Source organism: Hibiscus syriacus, unplaced genomic scaffold (genome assembly GCF_006381635.1).
Source record: "Hibiscus syriacus cultivar Baekdansim isolate YM2019G1 unplaced genomic scaffold, ASM638163v2 tig00111273_pilon, whole genome shotgun sequence".
NCBI classification, from domain to species: Eukaryota; Viridiplantae; Streptophyta; class Magnoliopsida; order Malvales; family Malvaceae; genus Hibiscus; species Hibiscus syriacus.
The window spans coordinates 1625584-1645651 of record NW_024063040.1 but is presented as its reverse complement, the minus strand read 5'-3'; the positions used below and the strand labels follow the sequence as shown (position 1 = coordinate 1645651).

The window sequence follows — 20068 nt, the reverse complement described above, 5'->3', positions numbered from 1 at the left end:
GAAGACACGTTTCTTGAATTTTCTACTTGAAAAGATATGTCTCTTTGAATATCCTGCAAGGAAAAAGAAATAGTAGAAGAATAATTGTTAGGTAAAATATACTCATCCTTTTCAAATTTGCCACTTTCAATTTGCTCCACTACTTGCAAAACATCCTTTTCAACTCCAACAGATTCATTTCCAATTGTTCTTGTCTCCTCAAAATGTTCTTCTTCAAAGCTTCTTTTTATGGCCTTCATTTTCTCCCATTCTTCTATGCGTGACTTAAGGGTCACTTGGCATTCATGGACTTGGCTTGGTAACAAGGGTGCCAATATGATTTTCTTTCCTTGATATTGGAAAGAGTACTTGTTAGAGAATCCGTCAAGGGTAGCTTTCTTATCATACTGCCAAGGTCGCCCTAGTATAAGGTGACTTGCACTCATGGGCACCACGTCACAAAGGACTTCATCTCTGTATCTTCATATTGAGAAAGGTACAACAAATTGTTTGGTTACCTTTGCTTTACCCACATCGTTGAGCCACTGAAGTTTGTAAGGATGAGGATGCTTGGAAGTCTTGAGACCCAACTTTTCCACCATGTGAGTACTTGCTACATTTGTACAACTTCCTCCATCAATGATCACCACGCAAATTTTATCTCCCACGTGACATTTGGTATGGAAGATGTTCTCTCTTTGTTCATCCTCTTGACTTTGAATGTTCAAAGTCCTTTTGACTACAAAGATGTTGGATGGAAGAGACATGTTAGCAAATAAGGAAAAAAAACGAAATGTGTGTAGGACCTTACCAGAATGTACTCTCACAAAGCCTCATGAGTCACTCCAAGGAAACTTGAATGTCACTCAATCCGCTCGTGTTTGCAACTCTAGGACTTAATGGCTTTTACTTGTCCTCTTCTGATCTCACACACTCTAGCCTTTTTCCTCTCGATTCTCTTGTCCCAAGTTCTAGAGAACTTTACTCAAAACTGTATCAAGTAAATTTTTACTTGTTTGGCGTCGGCTGCAATTGGGTTAGTTGGAATAGAAAAACAAATATAATGAAATGGTGGCTTAGAAATAGAAAGAATAGAAACAAAAGGGGTTACTCACACAAGTCACTTTACAACCTTCTATCACCACAATCAAAGGCTTACTTGAATGGCTTGGTGATGAGAATTGTTGATGAGTGCTTCTAACTTTTCTTTCTTTCTTTTTCTTCTTTTCGAGTGCTTTCAATTTCTTCTTTTGAGTGCTTTTATTTTCTTTGTTGAATTTAAGAAATTATAAAGTGGTGAATTTAATTTGTATTTTTGGAAGAAAGTGGGGATTAAATTGTAAAATTTTAAAGTTGGCAGACTATTTTAAGAAGTATATGAAATTTAGTGGCTAAACCCATAATTTAACCATTTTTTTATATGTTGAATTATAAATTCCCCCGTGCGCAGGTTCAGCTGAGATTTTGCTATTTTTCCTCTCCAACAACCCTTCTTTCAACTCCGATCTACTCGCTGTCCGACCTCTGATCGACGAGCCGAAACCACCATCATATTCGTTGTCAACCAAGGAACAAATCCCCTCAGACCTTTCGTCTTGAATTGTCACTGTTCGTCGTTAATTTCAGTCAGAAGTATCGTCGATAATAACTCGATTTTAGTTGGTTTTTCATCAATTCACAACGATCAGTTCATCCGTTTACGACACCTCCTGCACCATCGTGTTCCTTGCATCGTTCCGAGTCTGCCGGTGTCATCCTTGGTCTCCGTCGACGGTGGCGCGTGAGGAGGTAAAGCGGTCAAAGTTTCCGATTCGTTGAAATTGAGCTCACCACCGTTCAAAATTGTGAACCGAGCTTTGTAAGTATCTCGAAATCGCTTAAAATAATTTTTAGGAATTTTTCCGGGAATTTAGCACTGTTCATGCGCCGCCACTGTGCGTGGGGAAGAAAACAATGACCGGTTTGACCGGTCATACCCCAACCTGACCCGACCTGTTCACCCGACCCGTTGACCGGCGTTGACCACTGTTGACCAAACTTTGACTGGCTTTGACCGGGCATTAAACGACCTTTGACTTTGACCGAGTATACCTATCCTGACATTTTTCGACGTTCCAAATCCGATTCCGCTGTCTGTTTTTCAAAATTTGAACTTGAAAGCCTCTAAATTGCCGGTCAAACCCGTTAACTTTGATTTTGACTGAAAATTCCAAATTTTCGAAAAGTCATATTTTATGCTTTCGATGTCCTGAATCCGAATCCAAAGTTCGTTTTGCCAAATTCAAACCCGGTAAGCTATTTTACACTGATTTATCACCCGATTTGATCCGTTTATCGTAATTAAGCTCCGTTTCTGATATAATTTATGTTGATATGGATCTGAGGATATATTGGAAGATGATTTCAAGATCGAGGGCATTCGAATGGAATTTTTAAGGTCGATCAGTATTGCACGAAAATTGAGGTAATACTTTACTACCTCTTTATGCTTTATGGAACATGTGAATATTGGTAAATGCATGATTAAGATAATGTTGGTCTCATTTGTGTAGTTAATTAGTTTCTACACTCGATCTGAATACGGTAAAAGGGTTCAGTAATTGATTATGGTTCAGATGATTTTTATAAGAAATTGAGGGATTGTTAGAATTAAATTACAAGTTTTGTGCTTAGTGATAAAGAAATAAACATGGATTTGTAACTTATAGTTTATTTCATCAAAGGTTAAATGTTAAAGGTACTTGGATGGGAAATTATGAGAATATTCTGGTAGGGTAAAATTACGAAAATACCCTTATGTTGTAGGATGACAAGAATTATCCCTGAAAGTTGGTTAATAACTCTGAAATGACATATTATTGATGCGATATAACTACTGATATGCATAAGAAATATTAGTTTTATTTGGAAATTACGGATAATCGGTTTTTAACCCCTAAAGGGTTTGTGCAAGATATTAGAATTCTATTAAGGAATCAATTCAAGATAAGAAAATGTTCGGGAAAGCAATTGATCATAGAATCTCTAAATTATAACTATTTTCGTTAAGAGCTAATATTGAAATCATCTGGTTAAGAAATTACGGAAATGCCCTTGAGAGGTAAAATAATCTGAGTTAACCCTGAATGAGAAAATACTTTGAGAATTCATACTTAACTCGATTAAGTACGAATTTGATTGTTAAGATCCTGACTTAGTTCAGGAAAATTCCTAATATTCCGTTTGTAAAATCTGAGAACACACTTGACCCAGAAATATCTGAGTTATGAGTAAATACTTGAAGAATAATTTATCGGGGTGCTCTGTTGTCAGAATTGTTCGAAAGGACTGAAACAAATGATAAGATTGAATTTAATAGTAAGATCGGACAGAAGGAAATGATTGAAATACGCTGAATCTGTAAAATGACCAAAATACCCCTGTAATATAAATGACTCAAGAATATCACCAAGCTCAGGAATGATTGAATATCCTCGAGCTCTGAAATGAATAGAATAAAACTGAATATCAAAATTACCAAAATACCCTTATGGCCTATATTAAGTAAATGTCTTGGATTAATTAAGGAATCCAAATAAGCATAGGTGTTAGACTACCTTTAGAAGTTATGGAATAACTTAAGTGAGCCCATCAACCGTAATGATATGTAAGTACCTGAACGAAATAGGTATCAGTTGAAGATGTGTTCGTCTTCTCAAGTGTGGTTCGATGGTAATTTTAGAAGTACTCAGCTCAGCTCAACTCTATATCGTATTCGGTAATAAGAAATGGATATTTGTTAGACAAATCAACCACAAAGACCAAATTAAATTGAATGAAAGTACAATATGTATATGAAATTCAGAAACGTTTGGATTACCCTGGAGAACTCAGAAGTAACTAGAATGGACTTGACTACTAAATGAATTAAGTAACCTTAAAGACTATGGATTAAGTAAGTGATTTGGATGAGTCTGGAAACATTAATGAACATACATGATGTAATGTTCTTATGGATCATGAACTACAAATCAAGCACGTCAGCATTTCATGATATAGTGAAAGCGTGAAAATAAAATAAATACATTGGAAGATCTATTCAGTGATGATTCCGAAGATGATTTATGGATAAGAATTTTTGGTATTAAAGTGTAAATACCTTGGAAGGACAACGAATTGACCAGTCGATAAGTATTAGCTCTGGGAATTATTCATCTAAGAGTTGTTCGATAATCCGATCAATCGACATAGATTGTAAATGTCCTGAACCTTCAATTCTTCCTTATCAGCTCAAGTCTCATTTTGAATAACTGATGATTCTGTCAGTTATTGATCTATTCCAACAGTGACTTTAAATTCCAACATTCTATCGACATACTGAAGATATGTGTTTTTCTGTTTGATAAGATTATCCAGTACCTCTGAATAATATCTGTAAACTTTGGTGTGTTCCCTAATTATATAAATATTTTATCTGATTTCCGACTTGAATTTTGTTCTGATACATTACCTGAATTCTGTTCTGATTTTTGATCTGGATTCTGTTCTGATATCTGATCTGAATTATGTTTTGATTTCTGATATCTCCATTTAACGACGGAGAAATGTTTTATCTGGGGGGTTTATTGTTGGAGGAAGATTATCTGCAGGCTTCTCGGCTATGTGCTCAGGGCCTTACTGGTTGAACAATATTGATACCATAAGTCTGAATTTGACAAAGGCATTCATGGGTATCGATACCTGGAAGGTAATATCGATACTAAGAGTACCGATACCATAAGGTCAGTAGAGGATTTCGAATGCAAGAAGGGTATCGATACCTTGGTATCGATACCATAGCTAGGGAAGTATCAGGACCATGTATGGGGTACCGATACTACTCAAAGTGGAAATTATATTAAGCATTTCGCTTAACTTGAGTTAATAAGGATCAAATTATATCACTTAGAATTCTGAAATACACATCAAATGTTTGAGTGTGTAGATATTGATCGGAAGAAAATATTTTAGGAATCAATGAGATAAGATCGAACAAGGAATAAGTAAGAGATTGATATTGACTAGTGAGGTCAGGTGAGTGCATATTAGATAATATATGATGTTTAATGGAAATAAGACTTACAACAAGTTTATTTCCTATTATAGAATGCATGAATTCATTAATATGAGTATATGTTTAACATGATATATGTGTGTTATTGGTTATTGCATATGTTATATGATATATGTTAGTACATATTAGTGCAATTGTGAATAAGTATAAATGATATATGTGATAATATAAGAATATGTTATAAGATATATGATATGAACATAAAAGATCATATAAATATGAGATATGTGATTATGAATGAAATGGTATGAGCAATATGAAAATAAGTAATGTGCTTATATGATCACAAGATATGAGACATGACATGAGATATATGAAAGTATATGTGATAAGGTATGTGATATGTGAAAGTGAACCACATGTCTATATGAATATGGAAAATGATATGAAAGAGAATGTCCATGTTATGTGAAATGAGAGCTAGAGGTATAGTTGGCATGCCAAGAGTCGAGGGTTCTACGTGGTCCTTTGGGACATATATGTAATCCTTTGGAACATATATGCGGTACTTCGGTACACTTATTTGGTCCATTGGAATATGTATATGGTTCTTAAAGAGTGGTCCTTTGGGACATAGTGGTCATTCGGAACAAATCCTACGTGCCCCTAGTGGGAATTATACGAGCTGTGGTGATAACATATATGCACAACTTCTATGTACTCACATATCTTTAGTTCTCACATGTGTACATCGGCTAATAAAGAGATAACAATAAACGTATTACATGTGATGTATATACTTTTGTGATATGAAATGTGTTACAGAAATTTTATGATGATGATGTATACATTGTTTGGTTAACAATGTTAGGTACAAGAGCTTATAACTAAGAGATATGAATGATAATGAGGCTAATAATAATAAGGTCAATAAAATGATATGTATATGTATGTATTTATATTTTGATGCATAATGCGTTCTATAGTTTATTATGATTACATGAAGTGTGCATAGTAGGAATTAGTAATGATATGTTATAGTAAGTTTATTTATGCCTTACTAAGTCATCGACTTAGCGTGTGAGTGTTTCATACGTAGGTTATGAGAAACAATAAGAGAATCTAAGAGGAGCACGACAAGTTAGCCTCTCATTTATGAAGTTCAGATTAGAAAAGACTTGAATTATATATATTTTGTTTTATTGAAAGTAGTTGGCATGTAATTAATGTTTTGAATTATATACGTTCCTATCAGTTTTGTAAACCAATTATTTTAAATAAATTTGAAATTCTTCATTTTTTTATAAAAGTATATGTTTTGGAAAAGACAATGTGACACCTCGGACTCGGATCTGGGTCGGATACGGGTTGGGGGTGTTACAGGTGATATATCACTATAAAGAAAAATAACGTTTTGAATTATTATGATAGAGTCTGATTAATTATTATAATAAGGTTTGATATATCATTGAATTTAGGTGATATATCACTGAAAAGTTCAGAAACGAAGTGATATGTCACTAAAAATATTCTCTGTCATTTTTCATTCATTGGTCACTTAAAAGAAAAAATGATGATTTTATTAAAAATGGTCAAAAACATCATTCAATGGTATGATATATCACTGAATTTAGGTGATATATCACTGAAAAGACAAAAGACGTTTTGATAAGGTCTTTTAAATTGATGTATGTTCTTTGAATCTTAAAAAATACATCTACTTTTTACAAATTCCTTAAATCAACACAAAATTCTTTGAAACTAACAAATTTTTTTACAGTTGTTGGTTCCAATGGTCAAATTCTACAAACTGATGATGGCGTTGTGTTTACGTAACAAAAGCCGATAAATATGATGTTCCATGTAGATTTATCTCATCGTCAAATAAAGTAAAAAATTGAAAGAAAACTTGGAGTTTTTATTTCATGTTTGAGTTATCGACACATGATCTCATTAACTCTACTCACATATGGAGCAATCCAAATCGAAGATAATGACAATATTGTTATTATGGTTGGACTGAATCAAAATAATCAAGATTTATGATAAATGACAAATGCATCTGATCTTTCTACCTCATCAACAATTGCACTCGCCGCAGAATAACTAAGAACATCTATATCACATGAAAGTGGTGCAGATGATAACCTTGTTGGTCGATTCGGTGAAAACCTTGTTGAGTTTAGTGAGGATGATGAAACCGTCATTCCAATGATAAAAAATGACGATACATCAATACTGTCATGTCAACACCGAACGGTCAACAATGAAAAATATTAGTCAAAAGACCACATTAAATTTATTTTCTGAGTTTGAGGGTCATATAAAAAGAAAAAATAATATGAAGGTCATATTGAGTTTTTTTTCTCCAAAAGAATAGTAACCTCTAATGCCTTATTACCATATTTTTTTGTCAAACACAAAAAAATGCAGTACAGGGTTAAAATTAACAAAAATAAATTTTAATTGTTATAATTTTAATTTAATTTTACGGAATATCTTTAATCTAGTTAAAAAAAATTATGTATAGCATGAATAAATGGTGGGTAATCGAAATGTCAAAATTTTGTCAGGTTAAAAAATAATAATAATAATAATTCTAGAGAAAATTATGCCCAACTCCATATTTCATTTTTTTTTTCCATTTAAAAGAAAAAAGGTCAAATTTGATTGAGTTCAGAGTCCAACTAGCCATAGGTTGACGCAGATCCAAAATTGAGATTGAACAAAAAGAAAAAAGGAAAAAAATCACTAGAAGCAAAGCTTTTCAATCAATCCCAGGAGAAAGCGGGGAAATTTTTAAGTCCTTATTCGTATAAACATACTACAGAAACGATCTTCCTCTCTTATTCATGGTCATTTTTGTTATGTAAGATCCTCAGTCCTAAATGCTTCATTTTTTAATGTTATTCTTTAATTTCGATGATGGAGGGAGTTTTATTGGCTTGATCACTTGAGGCAGTACATGATATCGAAGCTTGCTTTTTTTATTTCCATTACTATCTGAGATGTGGATTTTATCTGTTTTTTCATTAAAAAAAAACTGATCTTTGTTTTCTTGTTTATCTATGATAAATGATGTATTCAATAATATATATATATATATATATAAGTTAATTACTGGCTCAGAATTGGGACGTTTGATTGCTTGATATCCTTTTTATTTTTATATGGATTGTTCCTATTATTGGGGTTGCTATAGCATCTTTTAATTTCCATTTTGAGTTTATTGATGATCATGTTCTAGGGATGGTTTCGATGAGCATTTACTTATTATGTTGATATGATTTTTAGTTATTTTAATTTAACTCTCAACATTTGCCTCAATGATATTTGATAATAAAGTTATTGATTTTGTTTTAGGCTGTGCTTATAGAATAATCTGGGATTTGTACTTTAACAAAAGAGGCAGGTTCTCATGGCTACTGGTGCGGCAGCTTTTGTTGAAAGGGCAACTAGTGATATGCTGATTGGTCCAGATTGGGCTGTAAACATTGAGCTATGTGACATTATAAACATGGATCCACGGTATCAATCTTTTTGCTAATTGGTTTTGTGGCAAATTTCTGTTATTTTATGCATTTTTGCACCTGTGATTGTCATTTGGGAATTAGGTTATTTGATTTTCTTGGAAGCACAAGTAGTTTTATTGGAATCATGTGAATTGTGGTATGAGTTATGCTATGTAGGCTACTTAGGAGATTTTAGAACTTGCAACCCTTGTTTGCTGAAGAGCTGAGCAATCACCTCTTTAATTGTTTTAAGTCAAATTTGTGATGTAATCCATCTTTTGGTAGTGTAATATACCATCATAAGAGATTATGATACAATTTTGTGGAGTGTTTCACTATTATTCAATTGTTGTCCAATAATGGAGGTGGAGCTTGGGGGAGATTGCTGGGTTAACTTGATTTGTTCTGCCATTGCCATAGATGAGAGAGGTTTTTCAAGCTTCAATCAAAATGACTTTATTTTTTTTCAAAAGAGAATGATGAAGGGAGAGAGGCTGGAAGGATGAATTTTTTGGATATTTTGGATATGGTACCGTGTGCTATAGGTGAAGTGGAAGGACAATTTGAGTGGAAATTTATGTCACAAGAGATGTAGGATGAGATTTTTCAAGTCTTGCATATTTGTGTCTTGAACAAGGACAGGAAGCATCAGGCATTCTCATGTTTGTACCCTACGCTTGGATTCATTTAGCTTGACCACAACAATTAAAATGTTAAGACAAACACATTGGTCAGAATTCACAACTTCATGTGATGTAGGGCCTGAATGATGGCAACCTTCCTATTCTATACTCTCTTGTCACTTCTCAGTATTATTTGGTATATATATTTATGTATATGATACTTTTATGTTCTATGATTTCTTCTAGTTCTCTCTCTCACTCTCATTTTCTTCGGCTTTAATATCTTTCCTGTACACTTTGTACAATCAGATTTGTCTTGGGTTGTAATTATCTGTTTACTAGGAAAAGCATTCCAGGGTCCAAAGTGTGAACGTGGATGAAAATGAATAAACTGAAAGTTATGGTCCAATGCTAAGAAATGCACAATGTTTGTTATTATCACGGTATCACCTATTTAATTGTTTGAATTCTGATTCTATGCTCCCAAGGGGTTTTGTGTTGACATACAATCCCCCCTCATATGAAAGTTGCATTGTTGTCCTGTGATTGTGTTGAATGCATTGGCACCTTGCCATAACTTGATCCTAGTCTATTATTCACTTTCACTGATGCGTTTGGATCCTAAACCATCTGGACTTCAGTGATAATCTTAGTCGAGGTTTTTGACATTCTCTATTTGTCTATTGTAGACAGGCTAAGGATGCTTTGAAAGTCCTCAAGATGCAACTGAGCAATAAAAACCCAAAAATACAGCTACTAGCTCTTTATGTGAGTTACATTTTTCTCCCTCATGTATTGTATATATTGCTCTTTAAGATATTTTCTTGGGAATCAACTCTGATGGTGTAATAATATGTATACCGTGGATATCTTCAATAATTTGATTTAATCATGTGGTCTCAATTGACTATTTACATAGTACCATCTATGTTTTTCCCTTAGTGGCGCATGATGATAAAGAAGTAAAATTATAGCATGTATCTTATATATTCAATGTGGTCTCAATTGACTATTTACATAGTACCATCTATGTTTTTCCCTTAGTGGCGCATGATGATAAAGAAGTAAAATTATAGCATGTATCTTATATATTCATCCAGGTATTAGATGCTCTCACCAAAAATTGTGGAGAACATGTTTTTCAGCAGATTGTTGAGTGTGATATCTTGAACGAGATGGTTAGAATCATAAAGAAGAAGGTGATCGTTGCCTGACCTGTGATATCTAACGTTTTTTTTGGTTTCCTCGCTTTTGGTTCTTACTAGTCGTATGCTTTCTTCTGGTAACTGCACAGCCCGACTTGAACGTCAGGGAAAAGATACTTACTTTTATAGACACATGGCAAGTAGCCTTTGGAGGCCCCGGGGGAAGGTATCCACAATATTTTGCAGCATATAAAGAACTACGGGTAAATTCTCGGTTTTCTGTTTACATGCCTTTCATTTTGTTAGCTCTTCATAAACACCTGTTTTCCCAAGGATGAATATTATTGAACTCGTTCTTTTTGTGCTTGGATGTATTAGGTTTCCATTCATTTTCCATAGTTTGATTTTTTTTTTCATGTATTTGGAGGGTCATATCTACATACCCATGTTTGGGTTTGTGTCGGACATGACTCCATGAGTGTCAAGTATTTGAAGAAAAATGAAGAGTTGGTGTAGCATAGTCTTTTCATATCTGTTTCTTGAAGTTGAACCTTATTTTGTGTTTGTTTAAGGTTGCTGGAGTTGAATTTCCTCCTCGTGAAAAGATTAGTGTACCGTTATTCACTTCACCTCAGGGCAATCCGGTAACACACCAATCGGTTCCAGCATGTCAAAATGCTGTTATTGAGGTCTCTAAACAGTCTGATGATGTTTCTGGCTTGAGGTACTAATGTGCTAGGCCATTATATTCTTGTTGTGGATTAAACAGTTGCCTTTGGCACAAGATCTGTCTGGTAAAATATTTTTGAAACCTTTTGCTTCACTTGATGACATGGATTGAAAAAAGAAAATCAATTTCTTGTTGCTATCTGCAACTCTTTTGCTTGGATCAGATCTTTCTTCCCTTGCTTATCATGTTTTTGCTTTATGTTTGCTTATAATTTGTAAATTATTTGTGAATATGTAATATATATATCTTCACACCTTTTAAGTCATCATTGCTTATGCTAAATTGTATACATTATGATTTACATAATTATCTAACAGTTTCTGTTATGTGTTCATTGGCATATTTAAACATATATATGTTTGTATAAAACTATAATAATGTTGAAATGATTTTTTTGAACTTAACTTCTTTGATAAATCCAAAAGTGATATTACAAAATATGAAGATATAACACGGACACAGCATGAATACACAAATTTCTTAAGTTCTATATGACATAAATTATTAATGTGTTAAAATTTTCATAGAATATAAAATATCTGAAACATGATTATGACATGGCAAATCATGAACACAGTGTGGATTATTTCTAACCGTGGGACATAAAGCTTAAGACTTAAGCTATCCCTTTTCTTTGTTGAACCATTATAAATCACTTCAAAGGTACTACGCTGTATATCTCTTTCTGTCTTCACAGTTTAAAATCTTTCCTGCTACACATAAACGAGGGCTATTGCAGTTATCATTACCCTACAATTACAATGAAACTTGTCTACTTGCAGCTTGGCAGAGATTAAAAATGCTAGCGAATTAGCAGATGTCTTAATGGAAGTGCTTAGTGCATTGGAGCCCAAGACTCCTGAGGTAAAAACTTTGTTCTATAAATGGACCATTATGCTTGTCTCGTGTGCTATCCTGTTCTGTTTTTTCAGATTATTTGCTCATTGATTTCGGTTGATTTACTTGTTTTAATGTGCAAATTGCAACGAGTTCATTTTTCTCTTGGTTTTCTATTTAGTACCACTGAAGCTTATTGCTCTAATTGTTAATATGTTTATCTGGGATAAATTCCGTCAATCCTGTTTTCCGGTTTCACTTAGTGCAGTGTAAAAGCTTGGTTTTTTTTCCTTGCCGTGGCATGGAAATTGATTCTCCATTTTGACTATATTTTTGGACTTATTGCATCAATGAAACCTTTTCCATATTTTAAATGGAATTAACATTTTGCCTAAGCCCATTTTTCGGGTTCAATATTTTTATCCTAACTTTTTCAAATATCGATGGGACTTCGGACTAGTTATGTAGTCCGGTCCTTAGACTGATCAAGATGAAAAGTAACCCTAGAAACTAAATATGTGCACACGCATCTATCAAAACCAAATAAGAAATAAATAATATAAAAGTAATAATAAATATGATTAATAAATATTACATACTCTCCAATGCGATCCTCATGCATGCCACAGATTAAGTTAATGCAAATCAACTGATTTTCCAGAAATGAGCAACTTTTATCTCAGGGATTAGCATTAAATGATCAATTGCAGCGCGTTCTTTTGCAGCATGATGATATTCTGAAAGGAAGCATCACTAGTGCTACCACAGCAGTAGCAGAAACTCATATTATGCCAGTTGTCAATGTTAACCATGATGATAAATCGGAAGATGAATTTGCTCAGCTGGCTCACAGGTGACTTATACCATGTTATTTTTCTGCATATCTTTTTGTTCAAACATATTTCTGCTAGTTTACCAAAACTATTTACAATGTGCCGGATTAACCTTGAACTTCAAAACCATGAAAAATTTGGACAAAGAAACGTCTACCTGTTCCAGTTCATCCTCTTAGCACATGGAAACAATTTAAGGACATGCAAAATCTCTTGAAGCAATGTTGCTCCGGCCTTTTATTTTTCTTGAAACATAATATCTGATATTCATGTTTGATGCATATATTCAATCTTGGGTATTAGGATATCCTTAAAGGATCCTCTAAATATATGAAAAAACTTTTAAAAATAGTTAAATCCCTGTATTGGATGGATACTCGATTGACATATTCCCCATTGAGTCTGAGGAACATAATGTTGATGCGCTGCATGCACTGCTCTCCGTTGGACTTTTTGTTTTCATTGAAGGAACAGCTTATATATAACTGAAACTTAAGTGGAAATTGTAGGGGTTTTGTCGCATCTTCTCTTGGATACGCTTAAAGATTGCTTTAAATACTGGTTCAATGGGATTAGTCTCTGCTTAGACCGTTAAACGGATGGGTGGGAGACACTTGTGGTTCATACAGAAAAGATTGTTTTGAATATAGTTTGTTGGAAAAGAATGGGAATGCTCATATCGAGTGCATCCAATATAATATTTGAGAGACTAATCCTTTATAAAGGGAAGTCTTTTTTATTTTGTTGTTTTGGTTTTCATCTAATTTAATGAATCTCTGTACTCTTCTATTACAGGTCGTCAAGAGATAATTCTCGAGGACATGTCCAAAGAGCACAAAACAGTGAGCCTCCTCGAGCCATTCCACTTCTTCCTCCTCCTCCCTCGTCGAAAAGGCCAGTTACTACAAATGCCAGCATGGTTGATTATCTCAGTGGTGATAACTACAAGTCCGGGGACTCCACTGAAGTTAACGAACCTGCTCGTCATTCTGATCCTACCGATGCACTCACGGACTTCTCCCCTGCAGCTAACTTCAATTTTAGCTCCATCATCTTCTTCCCATTCGGCTGACCCTGGATCCGCACCTGCATTCATTGGACAAGCTAAACCAGCTTTTTCCTTAACCAAACCTGCTGATGCTGAGCAGCAGCCTCTGGCTCCATTGGACATTCCTGCGGGAAACTATCTGCCACCTTCAGATTTTAATCAGAGACATCAATTCTTTGAGCAACAACATGGTTATACTGGTAATTCTTCTCATTCCATTGATGTTTTAGGTTCCTCTTATGACAGCTTTGTTGGACGAACCCAAAATCTCTCCATTAACTCGAAGATCCCAACCCAACAAGTAAAACCAGAAGATGACTTCTTCAAAGATCTTCTTGATTTTGCAAGTGCCAAGCCATCTTCATCATCCAAACCAAATAATATGCCGTTTTGATTGCATCGGTTACCCTGTAGCCCTAGCAATTTGTGTATTTTACCGTTCATAAGCGCGTAAGGTATTATACTAGTATGAATTTTGATAGGTTATTAACTCGTATAGATTTTGAGACATTCGCTTATTCATAGTATTCGTTTTTTTCCCTTTTTCTTTTCAAGTATTTATGTTGTATTCATATAGTGTTTAGGTTTGCAAATTGCTTATGATTTGTATGGCCCTAAATCTCAATGTCAGATTGTCTGTCCTCTTTGGTTTATATGCAAAGCTTTGGCTATTTTAAGTGTAATTTAGCCCCTATTTTAATTATTATCTATAATTTAATTCTTAAATATTTTTTAATATAAATTAAATTTTAATTAAATATTTGAATTTATATTAAATGATAGTTTAAAATATGAATCTTCAAAAAATGCAAGTTTTCTAAATTCTAAAACCATGGTCGCTTTCTTCCTCCTTTCTCTTTCTTTTTTTTATTCTTTACAAATTGTGTCAATTTTATTGATTAATCAAATTTTTTCTTCTATAATTTTATTTAACAGATGACGACACCAGTTTTGAAGTTAGTTGTTATCGTCGATTGTTTTTTTTTTCTTTAATTTTTTTAGTTTTTTAAATAAGAATATTTATGTCTTTGTGACATGTTCTCTGCCTTTAAGACACGTTTTTCTGTCTTTTGGTAGTTTACGGTTTTTTTTGCCGATGTTTTCATTTATCTTTTTTCTCTGGGTTGGATTTGACATCGCTACGACTGATCTAGATGCGCTTATTTGTTATCGATCTTCTCTACTTTTGATCATCATTGATTTGGATACGCGTTTTGCGTTCGTGAATGATTTTCTCACGTCGCTTGATTCTGATTTGCGATTTGTCGATGGTCTTCAGTAGCTTTATCCCCTTTTGTAGTTCGTTTTTCGATGCAATAAGATTTGTTTGTATCTTTATTTTGTTCGAGCATTGGTTAGATTTTTTAATTTTTTTTGTTAGGTGACTAGTTTTTGTGTTAATAGTTATAAGAAAATATCCTAATTATAATTTAGTTCATATTTACATTTATACTAGTAAACATTCATTGTAATTTTGATTTTTTTTATTTTTAATAAAATCAACGGCTTTCTATAAAAAAATATGAATTTTTAATATTTTACATAATAAATAAAATTTTAATCATTTTTTATAAAAAAAATATTTTTTTAAAATTATACAATACATGTTAAAACTAAAATCAATGATCAAACTACATAAAAAAATTAAAATTAAAAGCCAAATTACATGCAAAAACAACAGTAAAAAATCAAAAGACACATTAATCCACCTATAAATATCAAGCAGCCCGGTTCGCAGAGTCTGAGCATTAAATCTGAAATTTTGACGAATCGGCAAAGCAATCGGAGAGGGATCGGGTGGCTACGGTTTAAAAGGTATGGCCTTCGAAATTTGAAAATTCCCTTTGTTTATACAATCATCATCTCTTCAATTTTCCTGTTTGCATTTTCTTTTTATCTGTTTTGATCGGATAGCGAAGTGGATGAGATCTGACGTACATAATAAGATTATCATTCAGTTAGGGGTTTTATCTAAATTTCACGTTTTAGTTTCTCATGTTTCAAGATTGTTATCTAAGACTAGTGTTTCTGATTCTTTTTTTTTATTCAACGTGAAGGCTATGGCGGGATCTGGTAGTTCAATGCTGTATTCATTTCTTCTATTTACTGTGATTCTTTCAATCCAAGGGATGTATAGAGGGAAGTTAGCGTCAACAGAGCTTTTTACAATACTTGGAGGATTAATCAGCTCCTTACTGTTTCTGGTGTCACTAACGGTGAGTCGTAAGCCCGGATTCCACCCCTTTTTCTTATTTATCCGTTTTATGTTATGGGTAATGGTTTTAATCTGATTGTATTATGCATTTTTCAATGTTGTAAACTACGTTATTTTGAGTTGTGTCGGATTCTGGTGTGTCCGTCACAGGCATTTAAAATTTTCCAAGTCTTTTTCATGTACTTGATTTAGCACAGTAATCATTGTTTTTCTTTCCTTTTGTCATCTTAGTTCATTGGGAATTTCCAGGAAACATCTGGAATGAGAACTGGCTGGGGTGCTGGTAAGTATAGATTGCCTTTCTTTTTCCTTATTTATGGTTGTTCATCATTAACAAAGATCAGAAAGAATGAATCTTTAATCTGAAATGCACGTGTAGCTTTGCTTTCATCTTTCATGAAGTTTGATACTGAAAAATTAAACAGTAGTAAGAAGCTTGGAAGGTTAATATTCAAAAGCTGTTGGTTCCTAGTATTGTTAACAGTTAGTGAAGAACCTGCCACTAGTTTTTCTATTTAATTTGCACACTGTTCTCTTGGTTCTCTGTTACATAATTTGTCATTTCTTAAGAGCTTAACGTGAATTGCTCTTATTGTTTTCCTTTTGGCAGTAATATTAGCAGAAGTGGTTTCACTGATTGCTGCTAGCGCTGTTCACCGAGTTTCTATCACGACATGGTAATGTTAAGATTTGATTCATTATCTTCATTTTCCTTGCAGTTCCTACCTTGCATGCTTCATGAGATTTTCTTATTTCATTGATGGTATGGTTTTGTAAGTTTAAATTATGTTGGAAGGAAGATCATTCATGTTTAAGCAAGGTAGCTTATGATTATGAAGCAATCCACTGTCAGAAAGAAACCTGTAGTTTCTGTCAAGAATGTCTTATTGTCTTGTAGTGGAGCCAGTGTGATGAATTTGAACCTTAGATTTCCTGTCAACAACTGTAGTTGTATAGTCAGCACGCTCTCCCACACAGGAAAATTGAAAGAAAAAAGGATGATAAGTTTGCTCCCTGCTGTCGAAACAAGGTCAGTCTGAGCATGAAAATCTGAAATGTTTTTCAATACAAGACATCACAGCTTGGTTGGTTGTAGGCTTTCAGTTTGTAGAAATAAATTTTAAAATAGTATGGACCAACCAGTACTACTAGTAATGGCAAATCAGTTGTTTTTGTTCACAAATATGCATACTAACAACTGCTTTTTATTTTTTGTATTCAACGCAGTTTCTTGTTTTCGATTGGATTACTTTATGAGATCAACAAGATTTCAGGAGTAGTGCTTTCCAAAAGTGAATCCAAAACAAAGAGGCATTGAGTTGAAGTATTATTACTCTTCATCGTAATGGATATATGATTAGAATCTTAACCTCTTTGTGCTACAATGGCGAGCTGTAATCTATAGTCATCGAAGATTTGAAAATATTTTTATTGCAGCTGTTGCTGCTAGTCATTATTCGTGGCTTCAAGGACATATACATAGGTTATTGGATTTAGCTCATCTCCCACTTTCCCTCACCCGAAATATTTCCTTTGTGAACACAGTTTTGAGAATTGCTAATATTTTCCAGTCCGTTTCGCTTTGTGCCATTTGTGCTTTTTGCTAAATTAACTTTGGTGACGTATTCTAATGAAAGTTAATGAGACATGGTGTTAGTACTCTTCAGTTCTTATGCAATCGAATTGGTGGTTCATGTTCATATTTTCATGGCATCATCCATGGCCAACATGCAATGGATTCCTTTGAACTAAGAACTTTGAGAATCGTCATTGTTTTCTCGACCTTTTTTACTTTAGTGTCATATGTGCTTGCTATATTAGTTTTGGTGAAGTGTTCTAAAGAAAGTTAATGAACATAAAGTATTTTATTTTGCAAGCAAATCTTTGGTCAATGTTTATGTTGACATGACATCGTCCACGGCCAAATTAGCGATGGATCCATTTGAATAAAGGGACTCTGAGAATCGATATCGTTCGGTGTCATTTGTTACCACAAGTTGAATCTATATTGTTTTCTTGACCAATTTTTCTAAAGAAAACGTTCCTCACCGAAAGTTGAACGATGCCAAATTTTCGTGCTGTTGTTGGCATAGATTTTTGAGACGTTAGATTTCACCCAAACACTATTAAATGGGTAAAAATAACTAGACTTGGGATTGAAATCATGATTTAACCTGTATCCGAAATGCAAAGAACGTAAAAGTTGTTTGGAAAATTACTGTTGAGACTAAATTTTTACCAATCCAATTATATTCTATTTAACCTAAATATTTCTTACAGTTCTGAACTAGCAATAGATTGGATTCAAAGCATCATATTTTAGATATTGTATTTCCCAAGTCCCTGATACCCTCCGTCTTTGGAGGCCTATTTTGAGGGATTGTTTCAGGAAAGACGGGTTAATATACGGTTAATATACGGCAGTACCGGATACATTAAAATGTATTTAATAAATTCGGTTTAGCGGTACCTATTATGTTGACAACTAATAATATTTTAGGTAGAAAATATGAAAAACTATTAAAAAATTTGGTAACCGGTAAACTTTGGTTATCGGTAAGTATCTATCATTTTTATAAAAGTGTCCATACTTTTAACATATCAAGTAAATTTTACCGGTTTTGTCATAATGAATCTGGTTTTGTCATATTTTTACCTGTTATATTGTAATGTATCTATCCTTTTTATAAAAGTGTCCATACTTATTTCACTGTGAAAATATATTTATTATTATCTTTGGTTAATATTGTTAAATTTAAATTCTAAATAACATTTTATAAAATATCAAAACAAATTATTAAATTAATATGTAGGTGGAAAACATGAAACACTATTAAAAAAATTGAACATAAATTACATAACTTAAAAAAAGTATATCATTTTTATAAAAGTGTCCATACTTATTTCACTGTGGAAAACATATTTATTATTATCTTGGTTAATATTGTTAAATTTAAATTCTAAATATATTTTAAAATATCAAATAATCAAATAATCAAATAATTTTTGTGTAAATGAATTATTAAATTAATATTGTAGGTGGAAAACATGAAACACTATTAAAAAAAATTGAAACATAAATACATAACTTTAAAAAAGTATATATCATTTTTATAAAAGTGTCTATACTTATTTCACTGTGGAAACTATTTATTATTATATTTGGTTAATATTGTTAAATTTAAATTCTAAATAATATTTATAAAATATCAAATAATTTTTGAGTAATGAAATTATTAAATTAATATTGTAGGTGGAAAACATGAAACACTATTAAAAAAAATTGAAACATAAATTACATAACTTTAAAAAAGTATATATCATTTTTATAAAAGTGTCCATACGTATAAAGTAGGTCTAAGTCATGAAGAAATATTAAAACGTATACCAGGTAAAAATATGATAAAACCGGTAACAAAATGATAAAACCGGTAAAACGTTACCGGATATGTTGAAAGTGTCGATACTTTATATAAGGATCGACACTTTGTGAATTTAAAAGAGAAGCAGTTTTAGCGCTTATAATGTGTCGATACTTTAAAAAATATATCGATTCACAACGATAAAAGGTAAAAATATGATAAAACCGGTATCAAAATGATAAAACCGGTAAAATGATACCGGATATATTGAAAGTGTCGATACTTTCGTAAGTACGTGTAATAAATTATCGACACTTTCAAAGAAATAGGTAATTATCCTTTCGAAAGTATCGACACCTGACAAAAGTATCGACACTTTTGTATTTGTATCGAAAATATAAATAACATATCCGATCAAAATATAAGCTAAATCTCCTCTGAAAATAGAGAGCGGACGAGTTTTGAAAGCGAAGCGTAATTGTTGCTGCATTCAGAAGGCGTTTCTAAAGCGAAGTTTGTTTGTTTGTTGCTGCAGTCGAATCGAAAAGTATGTTGTCGAAACCCTAATTTTTTATTATTACAGTAATCGCGATAGGGTTTTTATGTGTTGTTTGGGGTTTTGTAGTAAAGAAGCATTTGGGAACGATTGCAGGTAGAAAGTGATATTCAAGGAAAAATATAAATGTCGATACTTTTATTAAATATTATAGGTAGAAAATGATATTAGGTTGTATAAAATGTGCCGACACATT

At 32.9% G+C, this 20068-nt stretch overlaps 1 protein-coding gene and 1 pseudogene across 1 annotated transcript; both read left to right on the top strand.

The window, feature by feature from the left end:
- Positions 1–7691: 7691 nt before the first annotated feature.
- On the top strand, positions 7692–14216 carry LOC120157626 (annotated as a pseudogene).
- Positions 14217–15462: 1246 nt separating this feature from the next.
- On the top strand, positions 15463–18466 carry LOC120157545 (keratinocyte-associated protein 2-like). The gene is made up of 6 exons (XM_039168649.1): positions 15463–15551; positions 15788–15955; positions 16186–16237; positions 16565–16631; positions 17182–17272; positions 18455–18466. Exons 2-5 carry the CDS (start codon positions 15800–15802, stop codon positions 17270–17272), a joined length of 366 nt encoding a protein of 121 aa, XP_039024580.1. The 5' UTR covers positions 15463–15551; positions 15788–15799; the 3' UTR covers positions 18455–18466.
- The last annotated feature ends 1602 nt before the right edge of the window (positions 18467–20068 follow it).

Coding starts and splice junctions, on each gene's coding strand:
- LOC120157545 (XM_039168649.1), top strand. CDS start 15,800: ATGGCGGGATCTGGTAGTTCAATGCTGTATTCATTTCTTCTATTTACT. Junction 16,238..16,564: donor GAGAACTGGCTGGGGTGCTG/GTAAGTATAGAT, acceptor TCCTTTTGGCAG/TAATATTAGCAGAAGTGGTT. Junction 16,632..17,181: donor CGAGTTTCTATCACGACATG/GTAATGTTAAGA, acceptor TATTCAACGCAG/TTTCTTGTTTTCGATTGGAT.